At 40.8% G+C, this 18,806-nt stretch overlaps 1 protein-coding gene across 9 annotated transcripts in view; it reads right to left on the bottom strand.

The window, feature by feature from the left end:
- The window catches only part of DLGAP1 (DLG associated protein 1), a 972,556-nt gene that overhangs the window by 369,853 nt on the left and 583,897 nt on the right, over nucleotides 1-18,806 (bottom strand). For 4 of the 9 annotated variants that reach the window (XM_054537679.2, XM_054537682.2, XM_054537681.2 and 1 more), the window contains one exon: nucleotides 15,216-16,244. In XM_054537679.2, the coding sequence (XP_054393654.1) occupies nucleotides 15,216-16,172 (957 nt within the window). In that variant the 5' untranslated portion in view covers nucleotides 16,173-16,244. The other 5 variants (XM_054537687.2, XM_054537690.2, XM_054537685.2 and 2 more) reach the window with 3 other exon arrangements.

Raw genomic sequence — 18,806 nt, 5'->3', positions numbered from 1 at the left:
AAATTGCTTGGGCTTGGCCTCCAGGCTAGACCATATCTTCCATCTTTGGGAAACTTGGGTACCTTAGAAAATAAAATCCTGTATTATCTTGTCAACCAGGAATAAATTCTGTTCTCCATTTGCTTATTTCTACCAGCTGAGTGGTCAGCTACCCATCTGGTCTTTTCCTTCCTGCTTTTATCTAGCCACTGCCCCCAGAGTTCAGTCTGGGTCAAACAAGTGCTAAAGAAATCTTGGTTGAATAAAAGACTCATTGAGAATGACAGTATCATAAAATCATTTAACAGAATTTTTCATTATATGCTTGCGGACAGAAAACGTGAGGGGAATACATGTTACAACAGGTAGAATCAAGGCGGGTTGAAGCAAAGAAATGCAACGCTCAGTTCTATTCCTCCATTAATCTAATAGCACCTTCAAAAACATAAATGAGATCAAATTGGCATGGTTTAATTTTAGGGAATTATTTTACTTCTCAGTTCCTTAGAAGTCCCTGTTAAGTGAATAATTAATATTTCATTCTTATGCATGGCGATATGTTATAAAACATTGAACCAAAAGGAAGTGGAGGCTTTTAAATATGGCCATATTAAGACTAACCCTTATTTTAAATTAACTTCATCCGGGCTTAAACAAAGAGAGGAGAGCATTAAGCAAGAGTTTGCTATAGAACACTGAACTATCTGCAATGTGATACATGTACATGAGGAAATACCCAAAAACAGCTAAGAAGGAGGATTATGAAGACTACACTGACTTCGACTTCTAAGTTCATGACTGAGTATGGCACCTTTATTCTGATAGACTTCCAAAGTCTTACTATTCTGCATTGTTGTCTGTTATAAGGATTTAATATAAACTCTACTGATATTCTCTAACAGCACCGTTTATGCACTGGATACCTGCAGCCACCTCTAAGGTGGCACATGTAACTGTTCCACCTTAGATAGTATATGACTCACTAATTCAATTTTACTTTGTTGGGTAATTAGGCAACATTCTAAGGGTAGATCTTTAGGGAAACATATCTTTTCCTTCAAACCTGGACTAGTAATTTAACAAATAGTAAAATGGGTAAATCTCCCAAACACTTAGTTAACACTCTGGGATATATGAGGCTCATGTACCAAGCAGAATTCTGGTTCACAGTATGCTGAGAGATAACCATTTGGTCTCCCAAAAAGTAGGGACAGACAAAATATAAAATCACACTGACTTATCTCTGCAAGTCTGGGTTTTGGGTTTGGGTTTAATTTAATTGGGTTTGAAGATTCCCAGTTTACTTCCTAATCATTTCAGAAGCAGACATTCCAAAATTAAATTAAGCAAAGAATATTAAATGGGAAGACAGTGCATATTTGTCCATAAGAACCTTACAGTGTTATTAACAATGTTATAACTACAATTAGGCTGGCAGTCTCATGGGGTCAATAGTATTGTTTCTTGTTGAAACAGACAAGCAAATAAACACAAGGACCCTTGAGTAAAGGTTCTTTCATAGGTTGAGATATACATTTCCACTCACATGAAATAATGTCCTATTACAACCTTTTTATATATCTCACTTTGCAAATCAACCTCATATATTACTTGTTTTCAAACATGACTACTTTCCAAACTAGATTTAGTTTTACACCTAATCATAGAAGTAGAACCTGTTTTTTAAACCATAATTATTCATTTTTAATTGTTATTAAAAGAAATTCTCATTTAAAAATCCTTCAAGAGAAGACCAAAGGAAATATTTACAAAGCAGAGGCATCATGTTATGGTGGAAAGCGAACAGATTGTGGAATCAGACAGGCCAGGGTTTAAATCTCAGTTTTGTCACTTACTAGCAGAATAATCTTGAGCAAATTTAATACCCTCCTTTCCATATAAAACAGGGGTCAGAACGGCTACCCCAGAAACTTCCAGAAATAAAGACAATGTAAGAACAATGTATGGTAAACAAAAGTCCATAGAACCTTCTCAGTAAGTTATAGTTCTTCTTTCTCTCCTTCTTCTTCCCTTTACCCCATTTTCATCTTATTCTTAGTCATTGTCACATAAAAGTGGATCCAGCATGGGATGGAGATGAAAAGATGTTCAGTATGGTGCTGTGGAAAGAGCACTAGCCTGGGAGTCAAGGGGCCTGTGTGTTCCTAAAAAAGTCAATTCCTCTTTTTTTGGGTCACAGCTGGAGAAAAGGTATGAAGGTGACATAAGAATTTGTCTATCAGAGCTTAAAGCCCAAAAGTGATTTTGCAGTCTGAGTCAATCAGGAACTCTTGGAGTCCCAGGATCAATTGCTATCTTTTTAATGAAGGGCAGGGCACCAGGACTGCAGCCTGGACAGCTGCTGCTGCTAATACAACTTACCACACTGGGGATGGATAACTTTCCAAGCTCAGAATAGAGATCCCAATTTTTTGGGGGGAACTTATCAGAGTTTTCCAATTGGTCTCATTTATTAAGAGTGGGCTTATTAAGAACAGATACAGAAATTTCCCTCCTGGATCATTAAACTCTTTCTTAGACAGCTTAGATTGATTAATGGGGAAGTAATGGGCAGTAGTTTTCAAATTGTAGAAATCCCAGGTACAGGGTGGGGTGGGGTGGCTTGGGGAAAGAATTTAGATTTGAAACCTCCTGTTCTTGCGTCCATGTGAGTAGTGCTGTTTTAAATTGTTTTACATGTTTTGCTTTATTTGAACACAGACTTTGGTGGTTAAAAAGTACAAAATGCACTGGGCTAAGTGATACTTTGAGTTCTTCCAGATACCTGCTTCTATTGATGGTGTGTGTTCTTGGAAAATTAATAAAGAAAGGCATAATGAGATGCTCTTTCTAGAAACTTTAGCAATAGACAGGGCGTAGGCCACAGCAAATTAGATCCAGCCACCAGAGTGGAAAGCGCAGGGGCTGGGACTGGAAGGAAATGTCTTGAATATCCATCAAGTGTGGAATTAGTGTTATTTTTTATTTTATTTCTATTTTTTTTTTTGAGACAAAGTCTTGCTGTGTCGCCCAGGATGGAGTGCAGTGGTGCTATCCTGGATCACTGTAACCTCTGCCTCCCGGGTTCAAGCGATTCTCCTGCCTCAGCTTCCCAAGTACCTGGGAACTACAGGCACGTGCCACCACACCCGGCTAATTTTTTTGTATTTTTAGTAGAGATGGGGTTTCACTATGTTGGCCATGCTGGTCTTGAACTCCTGACCTCGTGATCTGCCCGCCTTGGCCTCCCAAAGTGCTGGGATTACAGGTGTGAGCCACTGCGCCCGGCCAGAATCAGTGTTATTAACACTGTGAGTAACAGTGTGGGTAACATCAAGATAACTTGAAAATAAGAGGAGCTCAGAAAGACTTTTGAGTGCCACTGCTTTTCCCCACCTCTCTCCACAACCGAGGGCCATGGAAATGCCACTTAGCCTCTCCAGATCTCAGTTTTCTCATTGTAAACTGACAATCTTGGACTAGGATTCCCTTCTAAATTATGTAATAAAATAGCTACATAAAAGGAAAGGGAAAAGAAGTGAGAAAAGGGAGTACTGGGGAGGGGAGAGTATTGCTGAGCTCAGCTCTCTTGCTAAAGAGGGTTCACGGGGTGGGGAAGGAAGGAGGAGGGGATGAAATTAACCACTGGTATGGGTTTCTAAGGCTTGTGTCAGTAAGATCAGTGAAGGAAGAAATTAAGGTCCTGCCTAGCATGGGCACAGTCTTCCAGGAGTGTCATGCCCCACTCTGGGGGCTCTGTGATGTGGAGCATGGGTGGGGCCTGGGAGGCAAAAGAGAAGGGCTGTTGGGAGGAGAAATGGGGATGGGGAAAATCATTTCAAATTTCCCATGATGGAAAGGCTACAGGAATTGCTTATCTAGATTTACAAATAGAATCTAATAAATAAAAGTTGCTTTTTTTTACTTTTTATTTTTATAGCAGTGTGAAAGTCAAAGTACATGTTTTTAAAGAAGCATGAAAGTTCAGATGAGACACACTTGATGGCTTGTTCAGTTCATGAGATCATCTGGCATGAAATAAAATGTTTCTTTTTCCATGCAGTGATTGCGTAACTCAAATATGGCAAAGCAACCTACACGATAATTTTCGGCCTGTGGATTTGATTTTTCATAAGCCTCACCACACACCCCTCACAGAAAGCTCTTGTTTCTAGTGGATTCGTTTCACCTCCTTTGTGAAAGCCTTAGAGAGAAGGCAGTAAGCAGGGAAAATCAGCTATTTATAGGCGTTTTTGACTAAAAGTGTCTGCTCAGCGTGCCATGGAATACTTCCAAGAGGTGGGAGAACAGGAAACGATCTAAAATCAACTAGAAGGCTGGAGGAGTGTTATGGGGGAATGATTTTGCAGGGGAGTCATTTTCAGAAAGCTCAGGTTTCATTTGCAAACAAATGACAGTTAGTTTCACTGACACCCCTTGAGTTACAGATAAGCCTTTGAAACTTTTGCTAGTTAAGGAGAGAAGACAAAGACATAAAATTTCTAAGGATTACAGGTAGGGTTCCTTTAAAGGACTTTAAAAGGAAAAGTCTGTAGAAAGGCCTCTCCCCCTACTTATTTACTGCCTAAGGGGATGCCAGCCAGATGGACGTCCACAGAGGAGCTTAGACTGGCAGGTGGCATTCAGAGTGTAAACTGCAGGTCCCGGGATGGCCTAACAGAGTCTTATAGTGTCCATAGGATGATCACTAATTTCCACTTTTATAACCAAAAATGGCAAGCCTATTTGGTCAAGTTTTCATAATTAAGAGATATAATTTCATTAAATGTATTAAACCCTTCCTGTGAATTCTGAATGGTTTTGTTTTCATTGTTTTGGTGACATTGGAGAAGCAGGCGAGGTCGAATTTAGACTGCCCAAAGTCACAGGGCTTACAGAAGAGATTTGAACTTCCGATGGTTCTGTGGAGAAGAGGTAATGAGAGAGATCTGGCTCTTTTCACTTGCTCTTTTCAATTTCTACAACATTAGAAGAATGATATACCTGGCTTAGGGACTTTGGGCACGAGCAAAGAAGAGTGATGGCCAAGGACATTTGGTCATCTTCTATCAATGGTGGAAAAGCACCACGGAGGAAACACTCCACAGAGAACCTGGTTCTCCTAAGCCAATTAAAGAGGTGATGATGGTGGATAGAGTTCCCTTGTAGACACCTCCCATGACTGTTATTACTAATTAAGCTTGTCCTGTTGACTTACCAGAGCTGTCTGGAATAAGGCAGGAGGGGCTTGACAGACTTAACGTATGAAAACAAAAGCAAGTGTGTCTGGTGTTTTTTTTTTTTTTTCTGTATGAACACACTAAAGCTTGAAGAAGCCAGAATTATATTCCATCAGCCAATATCAAGCCATGGGAAAACCTGATCCACTGAGACTGAGCTATCAAAAGATTAATCCAGGCTGGGTGTCGTGGCTCACAACTGTAATCTCAGTACTTTGGGAGGCCGAGGTGGGAAGATCCCTTGAGGCCAAAAGTTTAAGACCATCCTAGGCAACATAGCGAAACCCCGTCTCTACATAAAAAATTAGCCTCGCACGGTGACCTGAGTCTGTAGTCCCAGCTACTCTGGAGGCTGAGGTGGGAGGGTCGCTTGAGCCCAGGAGGTCAAGGCTACAGTAAGCCATGATCACACCACTGGACTCCAGCCTGAGTGACAAAGGGAGACACTGTCTTTCAAAAAAAGAAAAGAAAAAAAGATTGACTGTGATACTTTCGACTTCAGACGAAAGCTTTCTGTGTTTAGTCGGCACACAAGACAGTGAAGTTTTACACCTACACTGTGATTAAGACCTACTGTCATCCCACATTGGAAAGGGCTTTTCTTTACCGCAGAATCAGATATGTTAATCCCAATGCCAGCTTAATAAAAACTAGATGAAGTGAAATATAAAGGAAAAAGTGGTATGGAGCATGAAACATGGGAAAGAGATAAAGCTTGTTAATGTTTGAGGATCTATAAACTTGGAATATTTTCACACTGTATTTTTCATTTATTTCTCAAATTTGAAGTTAAATTTGTTTCTAAGACCTGAAGCAAACACAGTCATATCACCATGCCCATTTTACAGATGTAGAAATAGAAGTACTAAGTAGAGAGAGCCCAAAATCATGTAGCAAGCCAGCATCAATAAAGCTTGCAGTCAGAGCTCCTGAATCCCATATTTTCATCTATTAGGCTCTACTGCCCCCTTCAGTAAATACAATGAGAAATTAAGCCTTACAGTTCCCTAGAATTGGGTTACTTAAAATGCAGTTCTGGGATTGATCACTGTCAGAATCATCCCATATCTATGAAATCGGAATCTCTTGGGTGGATGCCAGAGATCCTCATTTTATAGACACTCTGAAGGTGATTCTTGTGCACATAAAATTAAGGAAACTTTACCTCTAAACATTCAATGATAGAGCAAGTGGCCACACATATATATGATTCTCTACAGGCATACATGTGATATTATTGTGCCCATGTGTACCCATGTTGATTCCACTTTACAATGTTTCATGTAGCATTTCCAATTTTAGAGATAAATCCTTTCCAATCACTTACTTTTACATGTAGGGGGCAATAACTAAGAGATTAGCTTGTAGCTCTTAGCGTATGTATCCTGCACACTATTCCTCTCAGATTTGCTGCAGTTGCTCCCATTTAATATATTTGGTCCCATGGTCCCATTGTTCCAATACGTAATTCCTACCTGTCACACCATACGTATTTTATACATAAATACATCTATCTATCTATCTAATCTATCTATCTATCTATCTATAAAATAAAGTTTGGCCTTTGCAAATACGGTAACAGCTATGTTAATTTTTATCCTGGAGAAGTAAGATGAGGGATGCTGATTTCAAAGGAGTGGAAGATGCTGGAAGGATGCATGCTGTCTTCAAAATCTAACCAGGGCTCTGAGCAAATTCCCTAAAGATCACATATCCTAATGTGTTCTGCTCCCTGCGTCCTCCTTTGCTACGTGGTTTACCATGATGCAGGGAAAACTCATCCATAAAAGGAGGAACATACCAATTTCTTTTCTTTGGAAGTTAAAATAAATAATTGCAGGCATTATTTAGTTTATCTTTGCCTCTTCTGAGACTTTTGAGTCACAAACTTGCTTCAACTCTAACTTTCAGATAATGTCGCTTCTCCCTTTGCTTCCTTATGCTTTGGTCCCATTGCCTTAAAAGGATGTTATGAGAATGGATAATAGAATATGTACAACATAATGGGAACAGAACAGTACTGGTAGCCAGGCAGGGAGCCTGCAAGTGCCAGGTTCCACTGACAAGATTACTGATTTCATCGAGGTATTTCCTTAGGATTTTTCTCTTTTTAAAAAACGAAATTGGACTAAATAATTTCAAAGCCTTCTTTTATAAGGAGATTATTAGATGAAAAATAGATAGGAAGATACAATGTCCACATTGCAGGGAGATTAGTGTGAATGTGAAGCTACACAAGATGACCTTCTGATCAGGAGGTTCTACTATTCTAAAATTGTCATTTTAAGGGGAAAAAAACCCAACTCTGCCTGGTCCTTTAATTATGTATCTTATGATTTTAGAGTCTCGGAGAATTAAATCAGGGAGGAGTTAGACAATCTTGCAAGTGTATATTAAATTGTGGTTAAAAAAATTAAGGAGAGCAAAAGTCATTTCCTTTTATGATTGTTGGATGCCCCCTTATTAAGAGGACTAAAACCTCTTTATTCTTATACCAGAGAAGCAGGACATCCCTAACCAGTCTACACTAATGGTCCAAGGTGAAGTTCAATATAATCAGTGGAAAAGCAAAGTAATGAATTTTCCGTCTGTGAAAAATCTGTTTCTCCACTTCATAGTCATACCTCTTCCATGGACTTTGTGAAATGGCAACTCTTAAAATGGATCTGAGTTCATGAATCAGAGATCAAAGACAGCATGTGTATAAATGCATATTTTAGAAGTATTGTTGCAGGGATACCTATGCAGATAGAACGTGTATATATAAACCTGCACACATGCACCTGGCATGCAGTAACCCCAGGCCCACATAATTCTTCTTCGTAGACAGTTCTGTGATATCACAAGCCTGATTTTTGTGGGAAGTTTCCTAATTTTGTGAAACAATGAATAGAAACTCCAGTTGACAGAGAACGGTGACCTAATATACACAAAAAGACCTACATACCCAGAAAATTCATTGTATAAATATATCTTAGAAATGGAAAAAAAGCAGGCATATTGCTAGACTTTAGCAAATGAAACAAAAAGTTTTTAATGAGAGTCCTAAATACTCCTATATTTAAAAGATCAGGGAATCAGAAGAGGTCTTTCTTCAATCACGTGAGTGCTCTCCAAGACAAAAAATAAAAATAAAAATAAAAACAAGAATTTGGTCAAAAGTGACAGTAAGAATAAACGTTATGCCTTTCTTTACACAGTATTTTCTCCTTTATCTCTGTATAACAGTAATTAATTGATTCTTTACATCATTACCTTTTAGTTTATAAACATAGAGGACTGGGTTGAATATAAATAAATCTGACATTGAAAAAAATTAACGCAATTCCCTATTGTGGTTTTAATTTAAGAATTTGGAAAAACAAATATGAATTTACCAAAATAATGTGAAAAAAAATTCTCCCTGTGCAATAACCTGCTAAGACAGATTGTTGTCTTTGAACCTAAAACCAAAGTGGTGGAAAACATAATCTAATTACAAATTAAAGTCAGCTTGGCAATATTGCATGTATTTTTTAGCAGTTCCTAAAAAACCTGACACAAAAGAGCAATGTGTTCTACCATTCACAAATCACTGTGTAAAACTGTATAATGACATGATCTCAAGTGGGCCAGAGACTGTGGGTGAATAGTTCTCTTAAAGAATGGTGAATGATTACCTTGATTTACTGTCTTTAATTTGCAATCAAGCAAACTGTCTTCTAAGGAGAATGGAAAAAGGGGAAATGAAATCTACTGGCCACTGAGAGATCCAAGGCTAGTTTTTCTCTTTCATTCTTTGCTAACTAATGCGATGCCTTTAATTAGTAGATTGGAATTGTGTGAGATCAGAAAGTGTGTGTTACAGGCAGAAACCTCTGACTGTGGCTAACTAAGCACTTTGGTGTTGCCAAAAATGTCTTTAGAAAACAATGAAACTGGAGGCCAAGAATAATAAAGTTTCTTTAATAACTTCCAAGAAGGATTTCCTATATTTTTTTGATCTTCCCTTTACTACCACTGAGTCCTTCTGGACCCCTGCTTTCTCACAGTGTTTTGTCAATTTTTTTCCCTCTATTAATTGGACCTGACAATAGTGAGAATAAAAGAGAATCAGAGAGAGAGAATTAACAGAATTCTGCTGCTGATCACTGATTCCACATCCAAAGTTAGCACCAGGCAGGAGCAACCTCATTTTTTTATGAATGAAGAGGGGCATCTCTACCAAGATCAGTGAAAAACAGGGAAAAGATTGTGCAAACCCAATAGGAAATCCATTCAGGAACCTTGACATTCACTTGCTGGATTATTAAGGCAATTTAAATTAAAAATAAAGAAAATCATCAATGAATGTGGTGGATGGGATTTCAGAAAAAGGCAGCAAAGAAACATCCCAGTAGCCAAAGTCATTAGCAGAACTGTTCAGCACTTTCATAAATTGCATGTAAAGTAGTTTTAACTGAATTGGGAGACTTAAAATTGTTCTAACACAAGAGGGAGGAAAACTCAGCCAGGGAAAGAAAACTCCCACTGGGCAAAGATGGAAATAATCTTGAACGGATTATTGAAAAAATAATTTTACCTGTATTTAAAAGATCCTGGATTCATGCTTATGAATGCTTCCTCAGTGATCTTGTGTGGTGCCTTATTTAAACAGACCACCACCCCCAAAAAGAGCAATCATCATAAATGTTAATTTTGCAAAGGAACAGTAACTATTTAGAATCCTGGTCCTGGAAAACAACCGATCATATTTCAATCACCAGCCATATAATATCCTCTAACAGCACCTAGCAGATCTAAGGAGATCATGTGTCAGTTAAAGATTTTATAAAGCCCTTGTGGAGACACAGATTTGTAGATATCTGATGTCTCCACCTGCTTTTTTACTATCTGTACATACATTAATTTGTCAGCTCTTCCAGTCTCTCTAGCCATTATTTAGAGGAGAAATAAAATCACAAATACTACGCCTTCCTTTCCCTACCACAAAAACCATCCAAATCAACAACACACTATTATCAAATACAAAGTAATAAAAGAGTTATACCCAAACCTGGTCAGTCCTTCCATTTCTTGAAACTTGCACACAAACTGAAGAAACCCACTCAGCCTTAAAAAGGTCGATCATTTTGCTTTCCTAAAATTTCATCTCTGGGAGTGCTTTCCTTCTCGGTCTGTCTTGCTCTCTCTCTCGCTCCCTCTGTCTCTCTCTCTCCACTTCTACCGGGGAGAGAGCGTTTTGTTTCCCTTTTCCTGTTTCTACGGCTGAATGAATGCAAAATACACTGTTTGAAGGGATTTTTCTTTCAGGTTAACAGTTGGAAATCTAAAATCTTGCTCTTCTGAATGGCTTTATATGTCAGTCACTCAACATACAACATTTACATAAAGAGGCATAAACAGAACTAAGCATTCTGCTTTTTAAAAGCAAAAACAAAACAACAACAAAAACCACCTTTTATTCTATCTCTGAACCTCTTCCTATTTTATTTATTTAACTATTAAGCACTTACCCTGAGATGTGCCATAAATGCTTTATTCCAAATGTATAAGAGCCAACCACATCTCAACTGAGAATTAAACAGTTTTAATGTCTTCAAATCCATGTTCCTGCTCCCAACCCTAATACAGACAGTCACTGGCAGCGGTACAATAGTTCTAAACAGCAGACATCTGATTCTTGACATTTAAAAATAACAATATTGGAAAAAAAGGAGTCCCTTTTTTTATTAACTGCAGACAGCTTGTGAGTGAGCACTTATCACTCATAATACAATTGACCATATTAACTGGGACTTGCAATGATTTCAAGCTACAGTATTCGATTCCTAAGTCAATGTCAGGCAGAGGCTAAATACCTATAGACTTCTCATTTTCTATAGAATCATGGCAATGGCCTAAATTAAGCTAATTCTAAGTGATAATTCTGCAAAGAGAGAAGCAGAGGTTCGCTAGTATTTAGACTTTATTATTGGTGATTATTAATTTCATCTTTGTTAGTCTTGAATCAAATTAGGGACATAATCAGTTGTTTCATTGTTAGTCTAATTTCATATCCATGCCCTCTTAACTTGTCACACCCATATGAGATCAAGTGCACACATAGATTTACCACAAAATATATCAAGTAATAAAATAAAAAATATGCACTCATTTCCATTACTGAAGCATATTATGGAGTTGGATAGATTTGGGATCAAGTGCTAGCTCCCCCACTTACTGTTTACGTGTCCCTGGGCAAATGATTTAAGCATTTGTGCCTGTTTTGTTGTCTATAAAACTAAAGTAAATAATACTTTACAAAGCTGTTTTGAGTGCTTAATGAGATATACACGGTTTCTGGCACATAATAGATATTTGATATACACTGCTTCCTTCCTCTGCTTTGTATTTGGAGGAGGTAGAGATTGGGCATAGTAAATGAATATTGACTTTGAAGGCAGACAAATCAGTTTAGACCCAACATGTTGCCACATACTAGTTGTGTGTCCTTGGGCAAGTTACTTAACCTAATTTACGAAATGTTAGCTTCTTCAACTGTGAAATATCTCTAGAATTTTAAAGAGCAAATTAGATAACATCCGAAAAACATACAGTAGGCATCTCTGAAATGAGAGTCCTGGGACTTCCAACTCTTGAAAATAGTTCTAATTAGTACTCTGACACATGTAATTTACGAGTTTGAAAATGCGTACTGAGATCATACATCTATTGGACCAAGTGCCTCATTTTCTAGCAGAGGAAGGAGGTCCAGAGAACTGAAAGCATGTTTCCAGGTCATGTTACTAGTTAGCAGCAAATAAGGACTAGAACGCTCTTGGAACTAGTAGAATAGTGCTTTGCCTACTAAATCTCTAATATTGAAGTTAAATCCATTTGTAAATCCAGCTTCAATATTAGTTGGCAATTAAGGCAATAGAGCTGAAAAAAGAAAAAAAAAGAACTCCAAGAAACCCTCTTTCCCTCTCTGTTTTCCCAAATTTACTTCTAAGAATGAGCCTATAGATGAAATTACTCCCTTGGAGCTAGCTGGCACAGGCTAACCCTATCTTCCTCAGCAGAGCTTGCACGGGGTGGCAGATCCTCTTTTCATTTCCTAGAAGCAAGAAGGGAGCAGGAGCCCAGTTCTCAGGAGGTATTTTCTATTCTCCTCTGACCCTATATGAATATATGGCTCTTTCTTCCCTTTCTTTACAGCATCTCTTCAGCCTCAGCACAGGGGTTGGGAGGTGTACACAGTTTTACATTTAATTCTCTTACTAAAATACTACCTCCTAACATTGAAATATAGATTTTTTCCACTAGTTTGAAAGCCTTGCATAAAATAGAAGCTTAATAAATTCAATATCTATTAATAAGGATTAACTTGGAGTTTAGTTTAAAAGGTTGAACTAGCTTGGTTAATTATTGCCCAATGTAGGACAGAATATGTTAAACTGTTTCCAACTTTTCAATAATTTCAGAATTGAAAATAAAGGTGCTTTGGTGTCAAAGACAGATTAGCTATTACTCTGGGGAAGAAGGCAAGTAAAGGGATTAATACGAGTGTGTGTGTGATCCACTGTAGTGAATGTTTTAGTTCTGTATGATGGGTGATGTATACATGGGTGTTTTATGTTTTTTTTTCTTTATATCTTTCTGTAAGCCTCAAATGTTTCATTACAAAAATGACTTAAAGAAGGCAAATAATTTGAAAATAGAATTTCCAAATCTTTATAGTAGGAGATCCAATAATGCTACTACTAAATCCCATACTTAAGCCTTTAAGATTTCATTCTCATTTTACTGAAAAACTTTAACAATAATATGCTTATTTTAAAGATTTTATTTTCTCCTTGCTCACCATTTTTCATGCCCTTGATTTCAGGTCTGTGCTAGGGCATATTAGAAAGAGCTTGGTTTTGGCATCAAACAGACCTGAGTCTAAATCTCAGTTGTACAACCTCCAGATTGTGGGGCTTTAAATCACTTGATATTTCTAAGTTTCAGTTTCTTCTCTTATAAACATAGAATATTATTACATTCAGTAATCTCGGGATTATTACAAAGATTAAATGAAATAAGAAATGGGAACACCTTTGCTATAGCATCTGGTATATAGTAGATTTTCAATTAATATCACTTTCCTTCTTTCTTTCCTTATCCTTCCACTTTTCACCACTACCTGAGATTGCGACTCCAAAAAGGTATAAAAAAGAAAGAAAAATGAACCTAAGGTAGGAAGAATGTAGGCATATAGGCAAATATAATGAAAACATTTCATTACTAACAAAGGCTCATGCTAGATCCATGCACAGCATCCTTTACTCTGATACTTCTCATCTAATCTCATCATTACTTACTTAAGGACAGGTGTTGTTTTTTTTTTTTCCTTTCAATTTGTTTTGTTTTTGCCACTGGTCATAGAACATTTGCAGACAAAATGTGTGGTACTCTAGGGCTTTTATCTCTTTACTCCTTACTTTTTGTAAGACAGATATCCTTATCGAAATACTTTACTTTCAGTGGTGGGTGAGCTTTATGTTCTTAAAGAGTTTCTAGAGCTTTCAGCTGCAACCTTCGTAATGGCCATTTCTCTAAGTTAAGAGACTGTGTTCTAGTCCCACCTCTGCCACATGCTAATGGTTTAACCCACTAAGTATTTACCTTTCTTTGTGTCTACTCTTTCATATGCTAAGTGGATTAAATGATTCTTTGAGCTCTGAAATTGTTATAGTTCTTGATAACTTATTAACATGTAGCAACCTTACGGGAAATTAGGCAACACCAGCTTCAGTGGGAAATACTGACCACATAATTGTGTGTTGTGTATGAAAACTGTCCATGTGCTGGTGGCTTCTTCTGAACTCCAAGAACAGGCTCTGGCACTGCCCTTGTCCAGGGATTGCCAGCTTCGGGTCTTCTCAGGGATTGATGGAGGCGTTCCCGAGGGAGTCAGATTTGTCAGGAGGAGTTCAAAGGGAGCAAAAAAGATGAACTCCTCAAAGGAAGAATTTTTCTTTGCATTTGTTCTTAAGGTGGGAGTGTAAAATGGGAGTGGGTATGTTATACTTTTAGAGCTCAGTAATTTTTTTTTTTGTTAAGATGAGGCTACCAGGAGAGAACAGAGAAGAAAAGACATTCTGAAAAAGGAAAAGATGAGAGTTCTTATGGAAAAATGTGCCTTGGGAAAAATTACAATACTTCAGCAAGGAGGTAGGGAAGAAAAACACCTCTCTCCTATATTTTTATCCAGGTGACATCTGGTTTCAGTGAACTGGAGGAAAACACAAGGAGACAGTGGCAGGGGAAGAGCAGCCTGCCGTGGCTCTGTAAGTGTGTGGGATTTACACGCTGATACTAATTGTATTTTACTTCTCTGATCCTTCCTCCTTTTCCTCCTCCTCTCTGTTGTCCTGGGTGTCTGCAGCTGTGCTTGTCAGGTCCCAAACTGGCTAGCTCCCCACATCCTCAGGGCACAGGGCGTCTTCCTGATTTGCTGCGCCCTCGAGGTGGAAGCTCAGGTCGGGGTGTAGTTACTGATGGTTATGGTGATGACCATCGCAGTGTTCTAACATAGCTTCAGGCAGGATTTCACAATAAAAACTATCCCACAAAACCCTGAATAGATCTAATGAAACACTTTCCAAAATTCAAACGATCGTGGCTTATTTTTGAATTAAAGAAAGGTGGACTTATTTTAACATTCTCTGTAGACTTCCCTTTCCTCTCTTTCCCATCCTATGATTCCTCAGACAAAAGAGGAAGGCCATAATAACTGGTTGCCTTTCCATAGGAGTGCTTTCCAAAGCACTTGGATATCTAGTATCTTAAGATAACCCGATGAGGTGGGTAGCATTTGTTTCTTTTCATTTTCCCGACAGAAGCAATTCGGCACAGAGATGCCAAATAATTTGCACAGGTTCCTATCTTAATAGAAAATTCAGAGTAGTGCCAAGACTAGAACCAGGAGAAATGCCCACATAAGCATGCCAGGTACTACTTCTAAGCCTCCATCATTGACAGAAATGGTACCTGCAGGTACTGGCAGGAGCGTTCTTGCTGACACGACTCGGACTTCACCATGGCCTGGTCCATGTTCACCGAGGCCTTCTGGTAAACCTCCCGGGCCCGGCTCACGGTGAGCGTGGAGGACCAGGCGCTCTTCTTCAGCAGCGGGGTGTCCAGGCTGACCGGCAGGTTGGCGCAGGTGGAGCACTTGACGTCGTTGTTGCTCCGGGAGGCCTTCACCGCCTGCTCGCTGATGGTGTTGTAGGCCTCCATGAAGTACTGTGAGGCCGAGCGGTCGGGGCACCTGCCCATGGTCATCACGCCCGAGGGGGCGTGGTAGATGCACATGTCACCATCCAGGTTGTCGTCCGAGCTCCACCAGCCCGGGGAGGTGCTGGGCCGGGCCTTGGGCTCTGCGCGCCGCTCCTTGCTCTTGCTGCGTTTGCCATAGCGCGCCGCCTGCGCCTCGTCAGGGCTGGCCTTGCCCCCGTTGACGCTGCCCTTGGACGGCCCCTCCAGGGAGTGCGACTTGGTGAAGAGCTTCTGGACCGAGTGCACCAGGTGGCGGATGCGGCCGGGGCTGTCGCTGCGGTGCTCCACGGCCGTGCGCTTGTACTGCAGAGTGTGATAGCCATCGCGGCTAAGTGGCAGCTGCCGCTCGAACTGGTCCAGCAGGTTGGCGGGGATGCGGTTAGCCTTGGTGGCCAGGGTGCGGGGCACCAGGGCACACTCGTCCTTCAGCTCTTGCTGCGAGGTGTAGTGCCTGCGGGGGAAGGTGCTGCTGGCCAGCGGGTCGCTGAAGGGGCCCACACACTCAGCCTGGAAGGAGTTCCGCTGGGTGTAGTACGGGTGGTCCGCGGGGTGGTGCTCCACTGGGCTCAGCAGGTAGGGCTTGCGGTCGGAGTGGTGCGACAGTGAGTCACAGGCCGAGTCGCAGGTGACTCCGTGGTGATGGCTGCGGCTGCCCGATAGCCCTTTCATTGCTGACGGGAAGCAGCCGCCAGGGTCATGGACACCCAGAAGTCAGGTTCCAGACCCGTCTTGGGCAGGGATCTGGGGGAATGAAGAAGAGGGCAAAGTCTTTAATATTTCTCTTGGAAATTAGGTATTGCACTTTACAGGGTCTTGCTTTGTTGCCCAGGCTAGAGTGCAGAGGCGCCCTCTCTGCTTCCTGCAGCCTCCACATCCTGGGCTCAAGCCATCCTTCCACACCAGCCTCCCGAGTAGCTAGGACTACAGGCAGGCCCCACCACGCTTGGCGAATTTTTTGTAGAGATGAGGTCTCACTATATTGCCCAGGCTTGGTCTCGAAGTCCTGGGCTCAAGCTATCCTCCCACTTCGGCCTCCCTTAAGTGCTGGGATTACAGGCGTGAGCAACCCTGCAGGCCTGGTATTGATCTTTTGAGGGTGCCATCTGTGACCGTGTTCTTTTTTTGGCAGAACTTAGTCAGTGTCCCTAAAACAGCTTGAACGCATTATCGGAAAAGCTCTGTCACCTCTGTGGGGCAGGAAAGCTGACTCCAAAGCCTGTGGGGAGAGAAGGTGGAGGTAAAGCTAGAAAACTAGAAAAAGGAGGCCGGGTGCGGTGGCTCATGCCTGTAATCCCAGCACTTTGGGATGCTGAGGCGGGTGGATCACCTGAGGTCAGGAGTTTGAGACCAGCCTGGCCAACATGGTGAAACCCTGTCTCTACTAAAAATACAAAAATTAGCTGGGCGTGGTGGTGGGTGCCTGTAATCCCAGCTATTCGGGAGGCTGAGGCAGGAGAATTGCTTGAACCCGGGAGGCGGAGCTTGCAGTGAGCAGAGATGGCACCACTGCACTCCAGCCTGGGGGACAGAGCCAGACTCCATCTCAAAAAAAAAAAAAAAGAAAAAGAAAAACGAAACTATCTTTAAAAAAAGCCAAATTGTTTTTAAATTATTTGAAACAATAACTCTCCTTCCCTCTATGACCCCAATAACTGGATGTATCTTTCTCTTGCTTCTCGGGTCTTATTCTTTTTTTTCTTTTTCTTTTCTTTTTTTTTTTTTGAGATGGAGTTTTTGCTCTGTTGCCCAGGCTGCAGTGCAATGGCACGATCTCGGCTCACTGCAACCTCTCTCTCCCGGGTTCAAGTGATTCCCCTGCCCCAGCCTCCAGAGTAGCTGAGATTACAGGTGCCTGCCACCATAGCCGGCTAATTTTTGTATTTATGAGGTTTCACCATGTTGGTCAGGCTAGTCTCTACATGTTAATTGTTAAAGATAGAACTGGAGAGGGGCTCAGTTCCTCTGGGAAACCTCTGCTGTTTCTCCCAGCAGAGAGAATTAGTTCCTCTCTTGTGTTTCCACCACATCTGAAACTCACTCCCCAGAACCTACAGAGTTGCTTGCTTCAGGATCTCTCTTCCGGCTTACGTTCCTTGCTGCCCAGTCTATTAGTCTCATTATGTACCCCCACCTAGTGTCAATCCAGCCATGTAAGCACACAGTAATAGCACTCCATAAATGTGAATGAAAATGTGAGTTAAAAAGCAAGATGTGCCAGGTGTGGTGGCTTACTCCTGTAATCCCAGCACTTTGGGAGGCCGAGGCGGGTGGATCACGAGGTCAGGAGATTGAGACTATCCTGGCTAACATGGTGAAACCCCGTCTCTACTAAAAATACAAAAAACTAGCCAGGCGTGGTGGCAGGTGCCTGTAGTCCCAGCTACTCTGGAGGCTGAGGCAGGAGAATGGCGTGAACCTGGGAGGCAGAGCTTGCAGTGAGCCGAGATCTCGTGCCACTGCACTCCAGCCTGGGCAACAGAGCAAGATTCTGTCTCAAAACAAACAAACAAACAAACACTAAGATGAATAATAGAAACCAATGGCACCTCGTATCTTTAGGATATCTCTGTCTTCTGTTGCATGTTTTCCTTTTTGAATTCTGTAGGAACAACTTTACCACACAAACAATCCCTCCAGGTTACTCAGAGCAGGAAAACGTAAAGATATGGCAAATAAATCATAAATGTAGAGAAAATCTGCCCAGGTATTTCTGTCAATCGAGGGTCAAGAGCTTTCTCTAAACAAACTGAGAGAACAAGTAAGCTTGACTAGGCTAATTTGAGGATCATATATCTCTTCTTCCTAGTTTAAGGTTGCTGGTTGAATATTTATGCACAAGACCAGGCGTGGTGGCTGATGCCTGTAATCCCAGCACTTTGGGAGGCCAAGGTTGGAGAATCGCTTGAGCCCAGGAGTTTGAGACAAGCTGGGAAACATAGTGGGACCCAGTCTTAAAAAAAAAAAAAATTAGCTGGGAGTGGTGGTTCATGCCTGTAGTCCCAGCTACTCAAGAGGGGAGAGGATTGCTTGAGCCCAGGAGGTTGAGGCTGCAGTGAGTTGTGAATGCACTGCTATACTTCAGCCTGGGTGACAGAATAAGACCCTGTCTCAAAAAAAAAAAAAAAAAAAAGTTAATAGACGATGGCAAAATGACCAAAGGATGGCCCTTGAAAAGTTCTTGAGGACATGAACTTGAGTCCATTTCCAAGCTCGGATCTTCCGGAGCTTTGGTAACTAACAGAGGCTGCTATTCCATCAGGGCAGAGTATTTTCTCTGGACTCTAAAACAGTGTTAGAGTCAGT

The sequence above is a fragment of the Pongo abelii genome, chromosome 17 (genome assembly GCF_028885655.2).
Source record: "Pongo abelii isolate AG06213 chromosome 17, NHGRI_mPonAbe1-v2.0_pri, whole genome shotgun sequence".
In the NCBI taxonomy this organism is placed as follows: domain Eukaryota; kingdom Metazoa; phylum Chordata; class Mammalia; order Primates; family Hominidae; genus Pongo; species Pongo abelii.
This window is presented reverse-complemented; position numbering and strand designations above follow the sequence as displayed.